The sequence below is a fragment of the Ambystoma mexicanum genome, chromosome 6q (assembly GCF_040938575.1).
Source record: "Ambystoma mexicanum isolate Mex_15411 chromosome 6q, UKY_AmexF1_1, whole genome shotgun sequence".
Lineage (NCBI taxonomy): Eukaryota > Metazoa > Chordata > Amphibia > Caudata > Ambystomatidae > Ambystoma > Ambystoma mexicanum.
Window position 1 is genome coordinate 1,249,307,453 of NC_090937.1, and position 25,242 is coordinate 1,249,332,694.

A 25,242-nucleotide genomic window follows, 5' to 3' on the forward strand; every position below is an offset into this window, starting at 1 on the left:
CCAGTCAGATGGGAATATGCAATCTCGAGCACAATCCTTCGGTGTGTTTTGGGGATTATCAACAGGGCTTTACTCAAGCCGTCTGTGGATGTTTTGGACTCGCCATGGTTCTGTAAGAGCACCTTTATGCCTTCCCGGAAGGCGGGATCGATGACGCCTGCTAGAACGTCTATACCGAACTTCCAGGCCACGCCATTTTGTGGCCAATATTATATAACACCTGGGGGGAGGGCATCAAAACTAAGTCTATGGGAATCATTCCTCTTTTCCCAGGAGGGATAGTAGCCTCTCTACTGCTACAGATATCGAAGTCTATTGATTCTTTCGTGGCAACAGAGGGGTTGGAGGATCTATGGCTAAGCTTCTGGAATTGTAGAATTCCCCAATTTGTTTCAATTGAGTCACATCCCACTCTGACACCATATGTAAAGAAGGCATGGTATCAAGGTAATACAGACACAAGTGACCACAGTTCAAGGGTGTTTATTCAACTTTATCAAGGGTGTGATAAATGCATATCTAAACCTAAATCTAAAGATGGGAGCAAGCTACGACCATCAAATTATAATAACGCAGTCCTCGTGGAGTCTCATCAAAATAAAAGGCCCTATATCAAAATAACAATTGCCAATCCTTAGCACTAATTTACAAATAGTGTGGGGAAATGTTCATGAAAAAGAAAGAAGTGTTCGCAAAATGATAAGTCAGGATGTTTAGGCCGTTGGCCGTGTTTTCAGCACGGGACAAGGCGGTTCACTCGAGCATAGTTATCAAAGTCTCTTGATTCAGAGGGCCTGATGTACCAAACCAACAAAAAGTTCCTTTACAAATATTCAAGTCGGGCGATTCCCTCTTCACCCTGGATCCCCCTCAGCAGCCTCAGACCCCTTTTCTACCACAATCTTTAGTTTGGATCCTCCTCTTCCAGGCTCAGATCCTTTCTCCAATGCTTATAGAATATCTTTTCTCGGGTGACTCACGGTTCAGCCGTATCCCCCTCAGCAGGGCTAACATCCCTTTCATACAACTCGTCTCCCTCAGCCAGGATTCGGACCAATTACAGTTCGTATTAGCTATCGAAGACTTTCGAATATGCACAGGGTTTGGCTTAACCCGTTGCAGGACCACTTCGATTTTACAGTTCACAATTGTATGCTCTCAGTTGGATACCTAACAGAGACATTCAAATGATTACCCACATGGTGCCAGACCACTCTGTATATGGCATCTGCCTTTGTGTCAAAAGTTCAGTCACTCCTTGGATATTCAATTATATTTGTGTCGTTCAACACATACATGTCTCACTCTGTTCTTTGCAGATTTCTTCATACAATATTGCTGCTTGCAACCTTGGTTCTATCACATACTGGTCTGCTATCCGTCTCCTAGAATCACAAGCTGTGCTGACTTAACTGGAATAGCTTTGTTGTAGGAGCCAAGAACATTACCACAGCGGGGATCGCTCCTCCCCACCTCGGCTATCGATGTGGGAGAGCCCCTGATACCCTTGATACACAATGCACCTTTCTTCAGCTTTAATTCCCAGTCTTAGGTTACTTATTCGCGAGGGCTCGTGAAAATAGCAGCTTCTGCCTCTGAAAAGGCCAGGGGCAATTCCCTCCTTACAACCCTTTCTGGTCTTGCCGTCTTTACCCTCGTATCAAACTGCCATTTTGGAACTGCTGCTTCCTTGTGTGTTTTGCCTTACTTAGACTGTGCTTTCGTGCTCTGCCTTTTATCGGTGTGGGGAAGTGTGAAGTAAGGTGTGTGTAATTATCAGTAATTGCCTCACTCTGCCTGACTCTTGTGTTGGGACATGTGAGGTATACGGCTCGGGTGTTAGTCTGTTTTCTCTCACAGTGAGCTGTCTGTGAAAAAGTGCTTGTGTCGGGAAAGGCGGAGGGTTGAGTTCCTAGGTATCCTACCTTGAAGGATGGGGAAAAGGTGTTATTGAGAAGGGGATACCGCATCTCACCCTCTGGTGTCCCACTTCGACTCCCAGAGGACCCCATATCCAGGTGATCCTACCGCACTGGTCCACCCCCAGGAACTACATCCAAAAGCGATGGCCGTGTCCTGGCCACCTGGATGACAGATCCCCGGGGAATAGCTGGTGCAACACCTTCTGGTTTCTCACAGTTAGAACTTAATTTTACCCCTGCATATCCTGCTTGTTGCCAAATTGTGTCACTTCGTTCCCCCACCAATACAGCCAATAAACTCTTAATGTCTCCTATCGCCAGAACAATCCCTGCTGCCTCCTTCTCAAAAACATAAATGCACTTACTCGCTCCCGCCATTAGTGAAGGTAGACTGTAGACCAAATTATCCCTATCCATTGTCTGCCAAGGTATGTAATACACCTCACTTTTTGCCTTCTGCAAAATGGGCCTCTGCGTTCATGCTCTGGGTTTATTCCCTCACCGTGTTTTTTAGCTACTGCTATTCTAGTCTTCTTATCCCAAAGCCTATTTCCCCAGTGCCCCAATGATTCCTCTCTTTCCTCTTCTTCCCTTTCGTTTCTTCTCCTTCCACTGCTCATATCTGTTAAATTGTATGTGTCAAATTTGTCACCCCTATGGTCGCTGTCTCTACTTTCCTCCCAATCTGATACAGTGTGTTCACCCTGTTGTATCTAGTTCACCGTCCCCCAAGTCCTGTCCCCAGTTATCAGTTTTAAATTGTATGCGCCCTGCTGTCCATCCCTGCTCGTCAGCTGTCTTTCCTTGTTCCTTTCCTTTTTTCTCCATCTCCCTTTCCATTGCTTTTTCTGCTTCCCTGAACACACAGTGAAGTTGCTTTTGTGTGCTCTTTTTAATGTCCACTGAATATTTCTTTCTCCCCTTCTCATCCTTACTAACAGAGTTAGCTTCGCACTCCTCTTTCTTTTTGTTTATTCCCTCCTTATCTTGAGGTACTCACCAAGGGTTTGTATATCCTCCAGCTGGTTTTAACAGTGGTTACATTGCATAGGGAGGGGGCGGCGTACTCCCCTTTTTCTCCTCCCCTTCTCCGTCTCTTTTTTTTTCCTTCGTACAGTTTCCAGAGCCATAGAATGTCATGCCTCTTTTTGAGCTTTGATCTTTTATAGGTAGCTGACAGGAATGAGTACATACTCTTATCCAATGTTCCCTCTCTGGGATATTCCTGATAACACTTCTCCACTGTGTCGTTTGCCCACTGGAAGTGGTACTTCATTATCCTATCGCAATATTGGGGTACATTTTTGCACCTATGATCAAGGGGTTTGTCCATCCAGTGGGACAACATTATCACAACCTCTTTCTGATTGTTAGGGTACTCTGTCCTCCCCTTTTTCTTTTTACCCCTTCTTATTTAAACCTTAAACTCTTTTATCCTTGTAAACGCACTCCAACTCACTCAATCTTATACTTATCATTTAACTCGTTCACCCTATTTCATTCACACTGGCCCTCTTCACAGGACCCGCCCTCTCATACCTCTTGTTCCACTCTTACACATAATGGCCTTCTCTACAGGACAGTCTCATTAGATTGTATTAGTACACAAATGGCCCTCTCCACAGGCCCACCACCTTAACAACAATGCCCTATGTTAGTACACCAAGAATGCGGTTGCTCCTCCCTTCGTTCAACCGCACCCCCTGCATGCGCTACCCAGCTCTTTAGATATTTATACATTAGTTTGCTCTGTCCCTTCTGTAATCTCCACAGTCACAATGAACAGAAACTGTGAAAAAATCCACTCTACCACAATAAACCGCTTCTACTCGCAACACAGTAGCACATATGCTTCTTACACATTTTTCTTCTCTTGTTCGAACTCTTTTACCCAAAAGAATATAAAAAATTACGCAACTATACCAATTGCCTGCACTACGCGCAACTCTCGTCTAACAAGGTCCACCCCTTACTATGCAACCCTCTGCTCTAATGCAGATATGCTACTACTCACTTACTCCCTAACAGATAAGTGGACCTGAAATCTAAGACTACTACGGCCAATCGCCCTCCACCTCTTGAGGGTGCATCCTACACAACATATAAATAATCCCTCCTACTCCTTGCACGTTCATGCACGTGTACACTCACGTACCCTTTTAGGAGATTCCCCACTCTTCTCGACCTCAGAGTCTCCCTTTAAAGGCCAGTAACCTCTTGCAGCAAAGGCAGCGCCCTGACCAGGTGGACCTTCGTGAACTCGGCGTCTGCGGGCCTCCTCAATGTTTGAGCTCTTAGGACTGGTCAGCAAGCGATATCCCGTACTCTTCCGGGAGTACGGCTGGAATCACCACACCTGGTCGTGAAAGCTGATGGATCTCCCTGGGGCCTCCAAAAAGGTTCAGTGGGTCGCCTTGGAACTCACCAGTAAAAAGTACAAAAGAAGTCAAAAAACGAGTGCAAGCCAAGCAAGAAGTTACGCAGTTTTATTCAGGGCCCCAGATGCAGCTGGGACAGCAATATTCAAACAGAACGTGGAACAGAACTGCATGAAAAGGTGCCGACAAAGAAACCCCCCTAAATCAAAAGCTTTTATAATCATCTAGACTACTTAACATCAGTCACTTTGCAACATAAAAAGTCTTGGCACAAGAAACTGACTGGTTACTGCATATCAAACCCCTAGGGAAGGTGTGAGAAACGAAACCTAAAGGTGTCTCACCCGCTAGTTCCCAGAGATTTTTCGACCAGGTGGCCAGGACACGGCCATCGCTATTGGATCTAGTTCCTGGGGGTGGACCAGTTGGGGAGGATCACCTGGGCGAGAGGTCCTCAGGGAGTGGAAGTGGGACACTGAGGGTTGATACGCGGTATCCCCTTCCCTGTAACACCTGTTCCCCATTCTATCCTCTAGGATATTTAGAAGCTCTACCCCCCCCCCCTTTCCCACACAAACACTTTCTTACACTGTAACAGACAACGGACTAAAACCAGAGCCGTTTACCTGACATGTCCCAACACACGGGTCAGGCAGAGTCAGTCAATTGTCAGTAACCACGAACACCTGACGGCCATTTACCTTCCCCACAGGGATAAAAGGCAGAGCCCGAAAGCACACTTCAAGCAAGGCCGAATGCACGAGGAGACAGCTATACCAAACCGGCAGTTCAAACGGAGAAGAAAAGCAGTGAGACCTGGAAGGACGACGAAGGGGGAATTGCCCTTGCCCTTTTCAATTCAGATCCGCAAAGCCTCCGAAAGGGAAAGCATAAGACCGGAAATTAATGCTGGCTTGCAGAGCAACAGATGTCAACAGTAGATGGGGGCCTCCCGCTTTGATAACGAAGGCGGAGAGGCAAGCTGGCTACCGTGGTACTATCCTTGACTCCAGAGAACAAAGAAGCCAATGGGTTCAGCACAGCCGGCGAGTCAGAAGAAGCTGATAGTAAACCAAACTGTGTTGAGCCCAACGCTGCAAGTAGCAACATTTTGAATACAAGGAATGCAAAAGACAAAAAGCTTGTGTATGTGTTTGAACTTTAACAAAAGCCCAGTTGAGGTACAGGCGCAGAGGGGCCCGGCGCCATGTGGGAGCTCATTCGAAAGACACTGACCGGGACCTGTTATTTGAAACTACAAGAACCAGAAGCCCTAGGAAAGGGTAGCGTGAGGCATCAGAGTGGTTCTATGAGGGTTACATCAAATACCTTATACAAACGAAAGTCTCTGACCCATTGCCAGAGGAAAGCTAGGGGAAGGGAACCCCGCTTCCCAATAATCCTGTAAGGCAAGTGTGAACCGGACAGAAAGATGCTGAAAGAAAGTTAGGAGAAGGAAACCCCTGCTTTCTGATGAAAAATGAGTAAAACATGAATTGTGTTAAAAATACATGAACTGTGCTAAAGAAGGCCATAGTGAACCCAACGGAGGGAAGCCCATTTTTGCAAGGAGGATCCGAGCCCGGCGGAGGGAGATCCTGGGGGCAAAGAGCAATCGCCCAAGGTGAAAGATCACTGAGAGAACTTTTGTTTGTATGTCATAGTGAATCAGCAGGCCTTCTAAGGCAAGAGAATTCTGCAGGAAAGAGACTTAGCCTCTAAAGGTTGTTGATATCATTGAACTGGGACTGTGAACCTCGTGCTGATGAGGCCAAGGAGAGTGCTGTGCTCAGAGGTTCCACCTTGTCCCGTGCTTAAAACGTGGGGAAGGGAGAACCAGCCATACCATCCTGACAATCATTTTGAGAACACTTTGTTCTTTTCTGGTGAACATTATCCCACACTCTTTGTGGTAATTTAGAAGGATTGGCAATATTTTTACTTTAAGATAGGCCCTTTTTATTTGATAAGACGCCACTAGGACTGCCTTATTATTATTTGATGGTCGTAGCTTGCTCCCAACTTAGATTTAGGTTTACATCAGGCGTTTATCTCACCCATTATAAAATTCAATAAACACCCTTGGACCGTGATCACTTGTGTCTGTCTTTACTGTTGCCACCATGAGGTCCTTACATAGGGCATACATTATTTTCTATGATTGGGTCCCGCAGACCTTACCACACCACCCCTGCTTCCCCCTTGATACGTCACAATCCAACCCCAATTCCCAAATCATAGTGCCAATCATAGTGCCAATTCATTGAAACATTTGAGATGACCAGCGGGACTTTATTCATCTGTCCCGGACATCTCATCTTCGTTCTCATGAGAAAGCCTTCTACCATGACACTGGCAGAGCCTCGAATCAAGAACAAGTTACTGTGTAAATGTATCACATTAGCAACTCTTGGACCTTCTTCCCAGGCAGAAATGTACTGAGGGGAAATTGACACTGCCATGGGCTTTCTGAAACCACCAGTAGAGCAGGCTTCGTAAATTAGATATGCCGAATTATAAAATGGTTGTGCATTCATTGCCTTTCAGTGGGATCTGTGACCTCTGGTTTAAGACCTCCAAAGTAACAATCATTGTTTGCTTCCTACCGTGCGATCCTGCGTGGGTTTTGCAATGTGCTACCAGCTGCCATGGCTTCTAAGCAAATTAATGAAACAAGCACACGTTTCTGAAGCTTTAAGGCTAAACCTTATTATACTTAACTGTGACCCATCTTTATTATCTCTATTATCTTAAGACACTGTTATTTAGGGCGATCTCCAGCCTAGTTTAAATTACTGTGTGGCTATCAAGGAAGCCCTCTGTCCGTTCAGAGCGCTACTCCCGCAGCTGTTAAGTTTGATCCTTTTTACCGCACTGAACTTATATTTTTACCACAGTATGACGATGGGTGTAATGATAGAGTGCTTGCTGTGTGAATGTGTGTGTGTGTATGTTTGCGTTGGTCCGTAGAGTGGATTTGGGCGAGTGGGGGAGGATGGTTGTACTACAAAGGCTTTTTAAAAAAGCCTTTGCTGCACAATCCCCCTACCTACCTGCCACAATCAGCTGTCCTTCTGAGGCACTGTGGAGCCCAGGGGACAGGGATGGTATTTTTTTACTGGACATCTATCATGCAGTGGCTGTTGCTGGTCCACCACACTTGGAATGAGGCCCAATGTCTCTGGGCTTGTAAGTGCACAAATGTTCATAGATCTTCACCAACACAGCAAATCAATTACACAATCAAAGTTCTTTATAGCCCAAGAGGATAACTCCCTCCTCCTGTCATAATTCACTCCTGGGTAGACGTCTTCCTTACCCCAGGTCTCTTTAACACAATTAGAAACTCCTAAGGGTATGAGTTTTTCTTGGGGGTTCTGTGGTCAACAAAATAACTTAGGCTTGACTTTGCCTGGTGTACGCCCCTGCCAGAACTTTCTCATGTGGCTTCTTTTTACACACTTGCCTTTGCCTGGTATACTCTTCTGCCAGGGCTTTTCTTGTATTCACTTTATACACTTGCAAATTTGACTTTACCTGGTATACTTTCCTGCCAGGACTTTTCTTGTGTAGTTCACTTTACACACTTGTAAACATGACTTTGCCTTGCATTCATTTTGTTGTATATTTGTCGCATTCACTTTGTTATTATTCTGGAGACATTGGGTATCAAATTCCCTTTCTTTCACTTTGCTTGCACTTACTTATCTGTCCTTGATAACATTTCTGGAGCACCCCAGTGTCCCAGTTTCCCTTCTTGGGACTCCCCAGTTTTTCTTTCCTCCAGCTCTTCTGCGGTAAATAGGTTGCAGTGTTCCAGGGTCCCGCTTCCCTTTAACGGTTACGCTGGCTTTGCTCAGCTGCTCCCACATCCCTTGTGACTGCCGCCTTGCTGTGGAGCGCTTCTGTGTTCGTGCAGCTTCGGTACTGCTGCTTGGCTCCTGCGGCCATCATGGAGACGCCCCTCTTCTTCTTGTCGGGGCTCTGAAATGGAGAACCAGCATCGGCAGTCTTCCCCCTTTCAACGCCCCCCTGAGATGGCTGGCTCTACGGTCTGCTATGTGGCTTGGTTGTCCCTCGGTCCGCACCCAGAGGATTAAGCTTTCCCAGGCAGCACCTCCGCTCTCCATGCTGGTTGGGATTTTTAAATGTCCTGGCACCTATCATAGGTTTGCAAACAATAGAGCGTGTGATGTGCTTCTCAAAATCATTGATCTTCATTACTCTGTTCAGTCTCCTTGTGACAGTATTTCTATGCCTATGGAATTGATAGGCAGTTCTTGGTAGCTGATTCAGTATTGAAACATGTCATTAGTAGGTCTTGTGGTCTGTAAAAGGGATTTACCACAGTATGACATTAAGGCATGAGGACAGGACAGAACATCCCTATAAGGAAAAGGGGATACCATGTTGCATCCGATGATGACAACTCCTCCCCTCCCCATGAAGGCTGCCTGCCCTCCATTTGATCCTCCATCGCATAGCTGCCCCCAGGGTCAGGAGCAGTTAGCGGCTGCTGTCCCCTGGCCACATGAGAAGCAACCCCAGGGAAAAGAGCAGTGGCATCATCAGATTCATCACAACACCCATTCTGGGAAGGCTGAGACATTTGACACTGAGGTGGTCTTTAACTGTCTCTCAACCTCCCTGTGGCTGCCCTCCTCCATTGCGCCTAGGTGTTCCTTGCCCCAGAATGTCCCCAATGTATTCTGCAGCACGGTAACAACTACTGCTCTCTTCTTAGCCCCCCCATTTCTTCTCCTTTCTCTCTCTACACTCTCACTTTATCTCCTCTCCTTCTCTACTCTCAATCCACTATCTACTCATGTTTCCTGCTATTAACACATTCTCTCAGCCTATCTCTTCCAACTACACCACCTTCCTCCTGCTTCACTCCACCCTCACTACTACTCACAATAACGCCTGCCATTCTCTCCACATGCTCCTATTGTGCGTACACTATCAGTTTCTCTCCATTTCCCATCCATGCTTTCTTCCCCCCTCTCTCTCCATCTTCACTTTCTTATTTTTCACACTTTATTTTCACATTTTTTAATCAAAAAAACATTTTAAAATAATATAAACTATAACATGTTCCTTCGCGTACATTAGAAATGTTATGTATAAAATGGCAGGGTCATAGGTCTAACAATTGGTTATACAACTACATTCCTTATCTAGAGTACAGGTTTAACGTGTAAGGCATAGTCAGAGTAATCAATTTGGACTAGTATGAGTCTACGTTCTCTCGTTCAGCGTTCTTAATGATCTTCGATCAATAAAGAATTAATTGCAAATGTCCACAGCTATATCATTGGCATTTCATCAACTGGGTTCTCCAGAATATATGCTTGCAATCTTTAACGTATTGCATAAATAGGTCCCATATTTGCATGAACTTAGATGTACTCTTATTAATGGAGCCAAGATCTTTTCTGAGGCAAACATTCCCCAGAGTCCCACCCACCATGTGGCACACGACAGGACCCTAAGTGTTTTTCCAAGATTGTGCACATTTATCTGGGCTGTCGAGAAGACTATATGGGTAATTAACGTTGCTCTAATTCTCGACATTGGATAGCTTCCATCCATGTCAGAGTCTCCCAATATTATGATTGATGGGTCCCATGGGAAATGGGTGTCTACCATGTTCTTGATTTGTGCTACAATTTCCTTCCAGTAAGTTTTAATTCTCAGGCAACACCATTAGAGATGCCCCATGGTGCCGACTAAATCGCAACCTACCCAGCAGAGCTCAAACACTTTGGGAAAGCTGTTAAGCAAACTACTTGAGTAATGTGCCATCGAAAACAAATCGTATAGGCGCAAGCTGTAATTGCGAATTATTCAAAGCTTCTTTAAGCCTGTTCCCACATATGTGAGCAGGATTCTACCGGGAAGGGAAGTTCTAAGAACCTTTCTCATGCCCTCATAGCACCTTGACGAAAGTCGGTGTGATAAGCATGCACAGACGGAACCATCAGAACAGTGGATTGAGGACTTTTGTGGAATTGTCTCAATAGAGCAAGAGGCCTTCTATATATGAGGCCAAAATATACACGTCATTAGTGTGTTACAAAAAGTAAAAACAGTATGAATGGTAGGAGTGAATCAGCCTGAGTTGAATTTACATTTAATTGTTTATTGAATTGTTTTAGCATTGTATATGAATTTATTATGAGAATAAAAAGTTTTTAGAAACGAAATTTGAACATTTATAGGTATTCATGAAAAAATAAATGTACTAAGTGGCTATTCCCTGTCCGTTAGGTCCAACCCCTTTCATTTTAGTATACAACGCCTGAAGGACCTAGGACTATAAGCAGGCACCTCTTTTTTGTATAATCTCATAGCACCTTCTACAGATCTGTCAATTCTAAGAAGCAATAATATTTTCAACCTAAAACTATCTTAGCAGAGGAGCTATTAATGTATTGACCCCTTTAGGGGATTCAGTGTCTGTCTCTTGTACCTCTCTGTTTTTTAGCCCACGGTATAAGTGGACATAATGAAACCTTTCGGATTTAGGGAGATAGAATTCTCCTTTGCATTTAATGAATGTGTATGAGGGGTGCCGGTTACCTTCCCATTCACAGAATGCAGCAGCCTTCAGGCCTGGTGTAAATTCTGGATTGGGTGTGTTACGGCTAAGTGGGCCTAGGCTCTGATTCATTCTCAGGAGTTTGCAGATCCATTCTTGATAGAGTGCATCTAGTAAATGATAAAAGTTTTGTTTGCTGGTCCTGTGACCTCATGGTACAAATAGGAGATAAGACTGGGACTTTGGACATTCCCTGTTCTATGGCAGCCCATCTATTACTATTTTTTTTACTTTGCCCAGATTGTCATACGACTAATTTGCAAGGAGATCACGGATTCGTTTAACAAAGGGTGCGCCCAATCTGCCTAGAATCTACGAGATACTCTTGATAACTCCCTGCCCTTATAAATGTGAAGATAGCCCCTTGTAGATGTTTCAACATTTTGTACAGTATTTGGATGGGTAGGGCTCTGAATACGTATACAAGTTTGGGATTGAGGGTCATTGTAACTGCAGAGATATAGCCTAGCCATAAAATCTCTTTAAGATCCCATCTAGTTAAGTGATCTATGGTTGTTTTCCATAATTCTGGGATATTGGCTCGATATAAGGAATCATAACAAGAGGTAAGATAGAGATCTAAGTATTGAATTGGGTTTTCTGATCATTCATAGTGTGTTAGTGTGCGCAATAGTTCCACTGCCTCAGTTGACTCTGTTATGTTTAGCGCTTTGGATTTCTAAAGATTGATTGACATTTCTTAGAATTGGCTTATCCTTAAAAATTGTTCTGTTAGGGAGCCGGTACGATTACATAGAAACACCAGCATATCATCAGCATTTATAGACAATTTGTGTATGGACCCAAAGGATTAGATGCCTTCAATCTTGGAGTTTCATCCTAATTGGCTCCATAGCCAGTGCAAATATTAGAGGACATAAGGGGCAGCACTGTTGTGTGCCTCCCATTTGGATAGCTTCAGTTTGCTTACTATTAAATGTAAGCTTGGTGTATGGGTTCTGGAAAGAAGACATTATTAACTTTGTAAAATTGGGGCAAAATCCAAATTTTTAAAATAATTTAAAGAAGGTAGGCCAAATTAATGCTGTCAAACGCTTTGTTAGCATTTAGCACCAAATGTATACATTTCTTATCCGATCATGGTCCATGCTGTATTAAATTGACTGTGTTCCTTATCCATTATCACGTGTATCTCTTCCTTTTGAAAACCCTGTTTGGTACAGGTCTATCAGTGATGGGAGGACTTACATTATGCTATTAGCCGGGATTTGAGCATGAGTGAGATTGAGTGGTAGGATATGCATTCTGTGGAATACTTACCCAGTTTCAGGAGTAAGGTCGGGGTGGATTCTGCAATAGAATTGGCCACTATCCCTGAGGTTTAGAACGAGTTGCATCTCTGTATTAGGGATTAGTGTAACATTATATACCCTGTAGAAGGAATCAAGGAAACCATCCGGCCTGGTGCTTTCGCTGTGGGCAGTTTCATAATGGCCTCTTCATTTACTCTGGAGTTATTGGGCTTTCTAAAACTTCCATCTCTGACCTTGTTATTGCAGGAGGTCTAGTTGGACGAGGTAAGAGTTTATTTCATTGAAGCCCATCGAGACTTCTGAAAGCAGCTCAGAGAAGTAGTTTACCAGAATCTCTTTCTTCCCCTTCCGCTGACATGATCAGTGTGTCTAAATCAAAAACCACTAATGACAGTTCTGGAAGAGTGGTTCTGCCGTTTGGCAGCCAGGATCCTATTAGCTTTATTGCCCCTGGTGTAATAACATTTTTTAGTGCATAGAAGCGATTGTGCTGCCTTATCTGACAAATACGCCTCCAGAATATTTGTCACTATTTTGAGTTCTCTTAGGAATATTTTTGAGCTTTTCTGTTTTGTGAAGGAATCAAGAAGCAAGACACAGACAACAGATTAAAAGTTCAAACAGAATAGCTTTTTTAACTCAAATGTCAGGATGGATGAATGCCTAACCTGCCCTATACTATGGTGGGATTTCCATAACTTGAAGAAACTAAGGAAAGTCTGAGTCAGAAAGTTCAACTTAAAAGTCTGTCTGTGTCCAAAACCTATACTTGCCCTCACAACTAAAGCTAAAGAATGTGTAGGGACGTCAGCAACAAAAGAAATAGGGTTCGGAATAAAGTTCCGAGCTTCTTCCAGCTCCCCTTTCCCAAGTTCAAGAAAGTTCCACAAAAGTCTCGGGATTAACTTTCCCAAGTTCAGGATAGTTCCACAAAACTTTCGTGCCTTGAAACACTTGTGTGTAGGCGCGTTATAAATGCCATATCATATCATATCAAGTTCAAGACAGTTCCAGAAAACCTCTGGGTCTCTTCCACAAGTTCAAGATAGTCAATTTATACTTATTCTCAATCTTGCAATGTTCAAAAACAGCTCCAAATCAACTTTACTCTCCCTTCTGGGTTTTTTTAACATTTCAATCAGATTGCTTTTTCTTATTTCACTTCAGTATTTTCTTTGGTTTTCACATTTGGGGTTCCTTGGTCTAGGCGCAGTTGTCAGACCAAACAGTCCACCCATTACAGGTCACGCAACCAGGAACCCTAGGCTCGCTAGCCCACGCAGGTTCTTCTGTATCTGTACCTGTGCCAAGATTCACACTCACTTTGTGTCTCCTTGTCAGCCTCTTGGCTTTGTGTGAAGATTCACATTCAATTGGCTTCCCCTGGTCAGCCTCTTGGCTTTGCCACAATGTGTCACATATTCTTTGCCAGTCTTTGGCCTTGCCACACTATATTTATGCAAAGTTTGCTTAGCATTGGTTTTGTTGGCTTTACTACCTTACTTTCATGCTCTCTCGCAATCTTCCATGCTTGCTTTCAAATAGGTAGTATCTGAGTTTCACATACACTTGTCACCAGGTCATACCTTTGCCAAAAGCTTTAATTTAGTTTGGTATTCAACATCTGTGATCTTTTACTCTGCCGCTTGCATATTATATTGTGCTTAGTTCTCTCTCAACCCGTGGCTTTGGGTTTGTTTCTTCGTGTGTGTGTGCTTTTTCATTCATTCGACATTCATTTTGGTTTCCCTACATCCCCCAGGAGAGCCCCAGATTGAGTGATTTTCCCGGTTCACTCACCGGTCCCTGGCGTCTCCTCCGGGCAATTTTCTTCTATGTTTGCAGCTCCGGCTGCAAACGTCTGACCATTGAGGCTCCCACACCTCTTGGCCTTCTCGCGACCCGCCTGGCTCTGGGCTCCACAGTTCCTTGGGATCGTCTTCCAGCGTCCTGGCTCTCAGGCAGGACCTACCTTGGCTGCCTCCTCGTATACAGGATTTCCTGCTGGTCTGAACGCTGCTGGTCTCATCCCTTTTTATACACTTGCAACCACTTGACAGTTTGCAGGTGTGAGTTCCACATTGTAATTGCCTGGTCGCAATTAGTGAAGGACTTGGGACATGCCTGACCTTTTCAACACTCTGCAGGCCTCTTCTAGTGTTCACTATTCCTAGTCACCTCTTCCTCGTCCCAGTACTATAGTGGGTTAAATGAGGGGAAATGATGGGAGATGTTTTGCAATAGCCCATAAAGGTCGAGGGAGGGTAAGGTTGGTTTTCACAAGGGAAAGGGGATACCGTGTCTCACCTGCGGATATCCTCTTCCCAATCCCCAAATACCCTCCACCCAGGTGGCCCTCCTTCGCTTCTCCGCCCCCAGCGTCAGGATCCAAAAGTGATGGCCTTTCCACGGCCACTTTAGAAGAGGATCCAAGGGGAGTAGGGTGAGGGTCCCCTCAGGTTTCTCACAGTTTGTGGAATCTTAGTGAAAAATCCTTCTAATCATCCTTAAAAGTAGTTATGCTTGCTTGCTCAGAGGACCATGTTCTTTACTGCAAAGTGGGAAATACCTCACATTGATCCATGGTTTGTAGTAAATGTTTTGTTTGGTGGAGGATTCTGAATGGCTGCATTGCAGCGGTGATCGTAACATACCTCCATCTCATACTTCATTATGTGTTGGCTTCACAATGCAGACATGGGGGGGTGTGGCCATCAGCCGGAGCATGAGTAAGTAGCTCTCTGTGGCTCCCAGACCACCCATTAAGATCCTGGCAGAAATCCTGTTAATAACCCACTGAGACGTTCCCCAACTCAGCTTTGGCCGTGGGAACGGTGAAAGAGTAATCAGTGCAAGTTTGGAGGCAAAGCACGGTGAGGCACAGCCCCGACGCAAGAGGAATGCAGAGGCGGGGATCTGGAAATAAAATGGCCACCGGAGCCGATCGCGGGCACCCGGCCTGAAGGTGGCAGAACCTGGCAGGGGAATCATGACAAGCTAGAGGAGCGGAGTGCCCTGAGCGCAAAGAGAAGTGTCAGTGAGAGCCCAGAGAAGGGTGGACAGCGAAGACGTGAAGCACCGCCTGACCTGAAGTTGCAGGAAAAGGAAAGGTATTGCCGGATTACGGGCGGAACAGCACTTGGCGACGGATATCCCTAACTCCCTGAACGAGAGGAGTGGAGCCCTCATGGGTGGAAGGGCGACAAGTAGAGGAGCATCAAGGTGGCAAGGAGACGCTGCTGAAGACGGCCGGACCAAGAAGAGGAGGAGCGAGGACCCGCAGTGCCTGGGTGAGTGCACCCCACAAGAGCTGGGATCATCCTTGAGACGGGACGGGCCAGAGGGAGGAGCAGTGTGGCAGCGGAGGCCAGAGAAGATCCACAGCGGGAATATCAACCCGGAGGGGCAGCGGAGTGAGGGGCGGACAGTAGGGGCGTTGCCCCCTTTCTGGTTGTCTTCCGACACCAAGGTGACTTTGAGGGGCACTCCCCCGCAAGTGGATGATAGACTCTGAGCCCAGAGGAGTGAATATTGTGCAGCACGTCAGCGCCGGGGAGATAGTGTTTTCACAGGTGCACAATAACCCGACGATAGGTAGCACAGTATCCTAAGGAGAGGAACGTCCGGGACCCCTCCCAAACAAGATACGGAGTGACCACTACGACCACTTCCCTTGAAGGAAGGAAGTACCAGTTGAAAGGTGTTAACCCCTGGCGCCTAGCTCCAAAGAGAAGGGAACGCAAACTGCGCAAGGACACAAGTTGGGTCTGGGCTACCCGAGAATGGAGACGATGGTAAAGGGGCAACACAAGATGGACAGATACACAGACCCGACCAAAAAACACCAGAAGAATGAGGAGGAAGGCCGGGAAGTGGAAGGTACCAGTTGAGGGGGCACGGGAGGGGTTACTTTGGATGCCCTAATGGAAGCGATACAAGCTACAAGAATCTCCCTCGAGGGGAGCATTAAGGAAGTATGGGTGGATGTGTTCCTGGTGAGAGCGGGCCTACGGAAGGTGTGCGAAAGGGTTAAGGAGGTGTTACAGAGAGTAAGCAATGTGGAGGATGACCTACAACTGCTCAAGAATCATCATGTGGCAGGCTTGGTAGTAGCGACAAGGACATTGGAATCCAGGGCGGAGGATGCAGAAGGGCGTTCACGGCGATGCAACATCCGACTGGTGGGCGTTCCAGAAAGAGAAGAGGGACCTAGCACTGAATTTTTCGTGGAGCAGCTTATATTAAATACCCTGAGAGTGAAGGGACTATCGACCCTTTTCACTGTGGAGCGCGCACACAGAGTACCGAGCAAAGCCCTGCTCCCAGGAAGACCGCTGAGAGCCATAGTGGCGAAAGTCTTGAACTTCAGAGACAGGGATGCCATCCTACAGGAGTTCCAGAGGGTGGTCCACTACCAAGTGGGAAACATAAAGTTCCGTATTTTCCCAGATATCACATTGGAAGTACAGTGCCAACGTAAAACTTATGATGGAGTGGGACGCTGCCTCAGAGAACTAAACATTAAATATATGATGTTTTTTCCAGCAAAATTGAAGGTTATTGCTAGAGGGAAATCATGGTTCTTTGGATCACCGCAGGAGGTGTGGGCCTGGCTGGATACACAGCCTCAGGGGTTGAGTGCTCAGGGAGAGGGTGTGAAGGTAATACAGTGGTCGGGTGACTAAGAGGGGTGAGGGGGAGCTGGAAACTGAGAATGGCCAGAGAGGACCTGAAAGGAGGTGAAGCACCAGTTTAAGATTGAAGGTGGGAGAGCAAGATATGCCTTTAAGGACGGGAGGAAGGAAGGCGGCAGGGTGGAACCCTGGACTGATGACCGTTCGTCGACTGGAAGGGGGGGGCAGGTCAAGAGTTAGGGGAGAAGGGAATTCGGACCATGGTTGGGGAGGGTCCAGGGTAGGGAAGGGGAGGTTTGGGAGGAGGGAGTTGAGGAATCAGAGTAGAGGGGTGGAGTCGATAGGCTCGTTGGGGGACCTACAAGGGCTGAATGGGAGAGCAAAGAGGGGGGGCAGTGGGAGGGAGGAAGGGGAGGGCAGGAGGAAGGGGTAACAAATAGGAGGGAAAAGGAGAGGGAAGTTGGGGGAAACCACACGTTGGGCACGGTTGCCTAGTTGGTTGAAGTTAGAAGCGAGGCTAATGGAATGGAGGAGAGCAACTCAGACAAGGCTATGGGGGTGAACAGCGATAGGAAAGGTATGGGAGGGAGGAGACAACTGCAACCAGAACAGGGGGTGATTGTTTGAGAATTGGGACCTTGAACGTTCGAGGTCTAGGTAAAGGGCCTCATCACGAGTTGGGCGGTAACGCTGGCGCTAATAGCGCTGGCGCTAATAGCGCTGGCGTTATCTGCCCTACCGCCGAACCCACAAGCGCTATTAGTGCCGGATCATGGGTTTGGCGGAATTGGAAATCCCCATTCCCCATTGAGCCCATTTGGGAATGCCCCATTCCCCATTGGGCTCAATGGTATGAGCGCGAAATTTCGGCAGATTTCCCCCCAGCTCTTAGCTGGGGGGAAATCAGCCAAAGCCCTGATTTGGCGGACCCTTAAATCCAGCGGTAACAGCGCTACCGCCGGATTTAAGGGTTACTGCCAAACTCGTGATGAGGCCCAAAGAGTTTAAATGCCAACGGGAAGGGGGCTTTCTGAAACACCATGGTATACAGCTTGGTAAACCCATAGGGTATGCAAAGATTTAGATCTACTTAGGAGATATTGGGGGGAGGACTGTAGTGCGAACGTCTTACTCTAAATTTGCAAGAGGGGCGTTGATTTGGGTGGCAGCCGGGCTACCACTGCAGGTGGGCAGGGTGGTAACGGATGAGATGGAAAGAACGGTAGCGCTTCAGGGTGTGCTGGAAAGTAAAGACATTTCCAATGTCAACTCCTATGCTCCTAATTTGGATGACAAAGAATACTTCCCCTCTGTGATGCAACTGGTGAGAGGGTACCACGAGGGAGTGTTTATGTGAGGAGGGGATTTTAATTGCTTGCTAGATCTGAACTGGGACAGTAGGGGGAGCTTGGGCTCACAGAAGCAGCAGGCAGCATCAACACTGCGGAAGATAATAGGGGACTGGGACCTAGTGGAGCTGTGGAGGGGGTCTCGTGAGCAAGATCAGAGGTACTCTTACTTCTCTGGGGTGCATGGAGCGTATTCTCAGCTGGATTACTTAATTGTCGGGCGGAGCACTTCAGTAAATTCAGCAATAGGGTGTAATTGGGGAGGACCCCTTCGGATCACTCACCCTTGGTAACAAACATGGGAGGGACATGGCAAAGGCCATCACTGTACTCCTGGCGACTTTCAGCCACGATCCTGGAGGACAGGGCATTTAAAGAATCACTGACGGAGAGATGACAGCTTTTCTTTCAGAACTACGAGGGGTGAGCGGAAAGGTGGGGAACCGTATGGGAAGTATTTAAGGTCATGGTTATGGGGATTTGTATAGCTAGGAAAACTTTGCAGGAGAAATTACGGAAATTGGAAAAGGAGATAGCTACCTTGAAAGGAAACGGGGGAAGGACAAGACAAGGGTGAGGAATTGGCTGTCACCCTGGCATCCCATCAGGAGATACAGGACTCACTCTAAAAATGTTACGGGCGTCAAAGGGGCATACGAAGACACGGGGAGGGAGACAAGGCGGGGCACCTATTGGCCTGGTTGATCCGATGGGAGCAGCCACGGGACACCATAACCCAGATTAGGCGAAATTTAGGGGAATTTAGTACCACCCAGGCAGGAATCAACAAAGCCTTTCAAGACTTCTATCAATCCTTGTATACGAGCGAAAAGTCATATTCAGATGAAGATGCCTGGGAGCTTCTTAATATAGCGGAATTACCAGGGCTCACGGGGGATGTCAGGGAGAAGTTAGATGGACCAATTGAAGAATCCGAAATATGTGAGGCATTGCGGGAAATGGGGAAGGGTAAGTCTCCAGGAGGGGATGGACTCCCGCTGGAGTTCTACTGCAGGTTTGAGGAGCTATTGGTCCCCCGACTTAAAGTCTATGATGAGGCCTTTGAGACAGGGATTCTGGCAGAATCCATGCAGGAAACGATAATAACGGTCCTATTGAAGGACCATAAGGACCCCCTTGAATGCTCATCCCATCAACCGATTTCATTATTAAATGTTGACGTGAAAATTCTGGGAAAGGTGTTAGCTTACATATTGTCCGGGGTGATCCCAGGTCTAATACACCCGGATCGGTGTGGGTTCTTAGGGGGGGCGGGGCACCACAATGAATCTCCATCAGTTGCACCATGTAATGGACAAGGTTAGGGACTCCTGGGGGGATATAGCGGTGGCCTCTTTTGATGCCATGAAAGCCTTCGATTCAGTGCAATGGAAATTGTTGTTTCCAGTGCTAGGGGCCTATGTGTTTGGGGACAACATATGTCGATGGTTGCAGCTCTTCTATACTAAACCAATTTCTAGAGTAAAAACGAATAGCTGGGTGTCACAGAGATGGACACGAAGTAGAGGGACGAGACAAGGGTGCCCAGTCTCCCTAATATTGTTTGCAATGGTGGTGGAACCATTGGCGAGGTATCTCGGGAAAGAGATGGGGGACGCAGGTATTTTGGTGGGAGTGGTACGACATGTGGTTTTCTATATGCCGATGATCTGTTGTTATATGTGGGGAACCCGGTAGACAACCTCCCAATCCTACCAGAGGTGCTAGGTAACTTCTGGAAACTATCGAGATACTGCATTAATATTGAAAAGTCAGTGTTACTTGGGGGGCCTCCGAGGTCAGGACCTGATGACCCTGCCTGACTTCGGACTCGGGTGGGAGGGGGACTCATTTCGATATCTGGGCATCCAGATTTTTCACAGTATCGAAGAGACATTTGTGTACAATACGGTAGAGCACTCCCAGGGATTGCGGAATCAGTCCAATTTTGGAAGAGGTTGCCGTTATCATGGATGGGGAGAGTAGCCCTGTGCAAAATGGTTATCCACCCGATGCTCCTTTACTATTTCACTAATATACCGTATGCAATTAAGAAGGTCTTCTTTAAAATGCTAGATAAACGAGTGGGGGAACTACTGTGGCACTCAGGGAGGAGGAGTGCCTCACTAGCAACGCTACAGCGTTCACGCCAAGAGGGGGGTTTAAATTTGCCTAATTACAAGCAATATTTTATGGCAGCTCAGCTACAGGCAGTGTTATTGTGGACCGACCCCCGGGGGGGTTACTAAAGGGGCTATTGGGGAGTCTACCAACTCACCGAAGTGGAGTGGAATTACTGTGGGGAGCGGTTGGGAGAGGGGGACCACTAATGATTTTCATGTGGTGCAGGAGATCTGGAAGAAACTTCTGAGAAGGAAGCAGGTATTGGGGCTTTATAGATCAGACTTGCCATGAAGCGCAGACCAGGGGCTTTGGGCGGCGGCACAGAGAATGGGGTTCTTGAGATTGATGGAGAAGGGGTGTGCTTCGGTAAGGGGCCTTATTTGAAGGAGGCACAGCAAGTCATTCGAGGAATGGAGGCAGCGAAATGGGATTCCCAGGGGGGCAATTCCTGGCCTACGGGACAATGGTTGCACGCTTAGCAAACCTGTGGGTGGAAACCACAGAGGAACCAGCTACAAATCCATTAATGCAAGTACTGCTGACCAAAGGAGAGGGGGAAGCTAGGGTTTCCCGTATTTATCAATCAATAGGGGAGCTATTAATTGAGGAGGAGCTGGCAGTTAAGGCCAGGTGGGAAAGAGATACAGGGGAACAGATTTTGGAAGCAGACTGGGAAAAGATGTGGGAACAGATCTGAAAGACCTCGAGAAATGCTAGATTTCAGTTGATACCATTTAATGTCCTGCATAGGGTATATGTAGCACCCGTGAAAATACACATGATGAACGACACCTTAAGTGCAGACTGCCCAAGATGTGGGACTGAGCAGGCAGGGATTTGGGATATGTTGTGGAAATGTTCAGTGATCACGGACTACTGGCAAGCAGTAGTAGTAAGAGTCAATGGGCTACTTGGTTCCAGTTTTGAGTGTGTTCCAAGAGTGTGCTTATGAGGATTATTACACAAAACACAGAGCTGACTGGCCCAGTTTATGCGTGTACTGGCCAAAAGGAGGGTGGCCATAGCATGGAGGAAACCCCAAGGGCCATCCTTGAGGCAGTGGATAGGAGATATTCGCAGGTGAGGATGGCGGAATTGGGAGTCCTGAAGAAGACCAGGACCCAGGGTTGGAGGAGGGGGTAGCAGTGGATTGGAGCCATCTGTTAAATTAACTATAGTCCTCAGTGGATTTGAAACCCCCATGAGGGTGGAAAGGCATGGTTTCTGGAGAGGGAAAATGGCTGAGGGGTGGAAGGTGGGAGACACAAGGGTAGTTAAATGGGACGTATGCGAAGGTGAAGAAAACAGGACTTGAAACCTGCAAAATTGAGCCCTGTTGGACTTTTGAGAACCTCTGAGCTTACAGCAATGCTAGGTGATTGTTAATGTTCGATTATGACTGTTTGCGAAACTTCAGCTTGTGACTATATTCAGGCAGTTTGACCCGGAGGGGGAGACTTAAATGAAAAGAGTATACATTACATGATGTAATTGCTCAAGATCCATTCTATGCCAATTTGCTTCATGTTATAAAACTGTTTTGAATAAAAAGGATTTACAAAAACAATGCAGACATGAGGAAGGAGGAGGGAGACTTCTCAGAGAACTTCAGTTATTCAATAAGACAAAGCTACTGCAGGGTTGCCTAATCCATTGATCCTGTGTTTCAACTCATCGCTTAAGTTTACCTTCTGACCTTTAATCAGCTTCTTCACATCTTTCTTTCTCCAACCATTGAATGGAGGATTATTGTGGGTGTTCCTAGTGCTGTGCAGAGTTGGATTCTCCCTTGAGATAGTCTAGATATGACGCAGGATCAGTAAAAAACAGAAAAATGACTGACCCACAATAATTATTTCTTAGCTTTGCACAGTGAAGCATTGCATATTTCAATGTCCCAATCCTACAATGCTTGCTACACTCCAACACACCCTCTTCTAGCTTTTTGTACTTTTACTGCTAGATTTGAATAAAAAGTTACTTTCCCATTTCTCTGTGGGCGCTCCCCTGCTTTCCTGGCTGCTTGCGACAGTGCATCCCTGTCCCTGGAATAATTTTTGGGATCTGAGTGCAGCTCCCAATCCTCCCCAGTGGTATTCTGGGACCTAATGCCTACTATGCTCTTTCCACTGAGATTATGCTAGATAGTTGAGCCCTAGGTAGCAGTTTCTTCAGCACATTTTGCCACAAGGTTTGTCATGGGAAGCTCCAACTGATTCTGCTACTCCCACTATCCTAATGGTATTTCTCCAAGTACTGCTTTCTTTGTCTTTCAGTTATTATCTTTATATCCTTGGTGAAGGCATTAATTTTCTCTTTTAGAACATTAGTAATATTCTCTGTTACCAACCCTAGCTTTAACATCAGCCAATGCTGGCATCCGTGAATTCCACCTTATGTTGCACAATATCAACTTTAATGCTAACAGCTTCCATTTCTGCAATGGCCCTGGATAGTTCTGAGCCTGGAGCAGCTTCATGGTGTGTACCTGCATCTTGCTGCATTTTCTCGACTTGCAAAATGTGGTCCATTATTCAGCCCATGGTCTGTTGGCAGCAGAAAAAAACATATCTTGTACTGTATCTTAGGCTGTTTCAATATCTTCACATCCACTGAGGGGGATTTATTTGAAATGTGAGTATCCAATGTTGAATGCCAAGTCGAAGTATTATTATTTCATGTTTGTTGAGTTGCGCTGCAGAGCTCCCCCAACCTGCAACATCTCAGAGAGCACAACTCATGTGGTTCCTCTTCTGGACACATTTTTCTTGATATATCCATTTGTTTGGAACTTTGAGCTGGTGGATCCAGTACTTGTTTATTTACCAAAATGTGATCTATATTCAAGACCCTTACTGGAAGGATTCACCTACAAATACCCCAGGATACTATGTAGACAGGTTCACTCCAAAACTGTTATTCAGGATCAAACAAGGTCTTTATGAAAAATGGTGTTCTTGAACCTAAAACTTCAAAACAAACTGGCTAGTACAAGTGTGTAATTTGTATATATGTATATATTACCACACAATATGGGGTTGATATGTTGCTTATGCACTAGGGTTCAAGATCATGTTTATCAGATTCAGGATCTCATTCTGGTGTCATGCCACTCACAGGCATGTCTATGGTCTTAGAGGTTGTTCTGGGCCTCCGAAAGGTCTCTGGAAGTAAACCATGGTGCCATAGCTTTTTGCAGAATTGGAACCAGACTAAAGGAAAGTGAAACCTGTTGCACAGGTGTAGATCTATGAAACCTAGTATGCTCTTCTCACCATTAAGGACTTGGACTGCAAAAGTAGGGACGTTGAGAGTCTCTGCTGTGAGGGGCTACTCTATGGTCATCACCAATGTTTTCAACGTTCTAGCTGGAGGTGATGGAGCGACTACACCTCCATGCAGAGGAATCCATGAAGGTGCCCAACTGTCAGACTTCTGAGTAATGCCCCGTTATTGGTCTTCATAACAGTCGTGGCCCTGATACAAAGGATGACGAGTGTGCCTACATATGACACATTCTGCTTCCCTGTAAGCCTTATTCCTTCCTTGTCTTTTAACCTCCCGTTGTATTTTATTGAAAAATGCCCAACTCTTCTACAGAGGGCTAATCCAGAATACAAACTATACAAGAACTGAGCTTATCTTTCTATGATTCTAGTCTGGCCATTTAAGCGAGACTTATCAAATAATCTGTGCACCTTGTCTCATGAACAGGTCAGGTAAGACAACATGTGGATGAAAAAAATGGATTCATAAACTTCACAAAATTGTGATTTTAAAGGCAGCTGACAATAAAACATGTTGCTAGAGGTAAAAGGCCTGATGAAAAAAGGATTTTCTGGAGAGAAACACAGTTGGAATACTTGAACGAGTGTCCAAAAAGCCAAACTTAATTCATAAAGTGGCAGCATTTTGCTTTCAGTTTTACATTACATCCTATCTTTCGCACTGTTATTTTTGCCAATGTTATATTTGCAAGAAAGAAATTACAGGAAAAGCTTTGTTAATAAGCACCCTATTCACCATAAAGTATCATAAACAGCCAGATGTAATTTCCATAAAAAATAGCATTGTGAAGGACACAACGTTTAAAAGCCCAGATAAAAATGCATTCCTGATGGCAGAGCGCCTATAAATAGGGCAGCAGTCCTGTATGCTTTGTTATGCCAACTTATTTCCTTTCCATCCTGTGGTACACAGATATTCTGTTATCCAAAATATTTTTCTATCTGAGGGTGCCGGAGAACAAATAATTTGCTATATTTTAAAACAGAACTCATGAACTTTTTGGAGAATAATTGTTAAATATGGTTATAAGATGTCCAAAATAAGTAGAATTTGTATAATCATACATGACGTAAAATGAAACACAAGAGATTATTTCCAGAAAGGTTACCATGCAGAGATACTCATTGTTTATATTTAGTGCTATCTCATGATGAGAAAACCGATGTTCTTAATAAATAGCAGCATGAGATAAAATTGCATTTAATACAGTGAATAGTCCAAAACTACATACCTCAAGAAAATCTTTCGGTGCATATACAGGTCGAAAAAGACTTAGATCTGAAAAAAGTTTACAAAGTGTCATGTTTACAGTCATTCTTGTTTTATCAATCTATCTTTAATTGCCTCAATATATCTAATGAATTGCTTTGGCTGCATACGATACTAAATTATAAGCACCAAAAACATCACTGTATGAGTTGAGTTCATTGAAACACTTTACCACCTGGACCCTCTTTACATGGTCCAGATGGTAAAGTAAGTAAACGTGCCTCGATAGCTTAGTTCCTATGTAAATGTGCACCATTACACATAAGTGGTCTCAATTAACAAATGATTACAAATATTGCTTTGATATGGATATAAAAAAGGTACATAAAATAATCACTCAAAAATTCATGGGACATCAAAGTGATCAAGAACTCATCACAAAGCACAAACAAAAATTAATAAC

General features: G+C 45.5%; 1 protein-coding gene across 1 annotated transcript in view; it reads right to left on the reverse strand.

The window, feature by feature from the left end:
* Positions 1-25,242, reverse strand: part of TBC1D19 (TBC1 domain family member 19) — a 2,127,563-nt gene that overhangs the window by 1,284,480 nt on the left and 817,841 nt on the right. Inside the window, exon 7 of the mRNA XM_069631846.1 lies at positions 24,802-24,848. Within this exon, the coding sequence (XP_069487947.1) occupies positions 24,802-24,848 (47 nt within the window). The remainder of the gene's footprint in view (positions 1-24,801; positions 24,849-25,242) is intronic.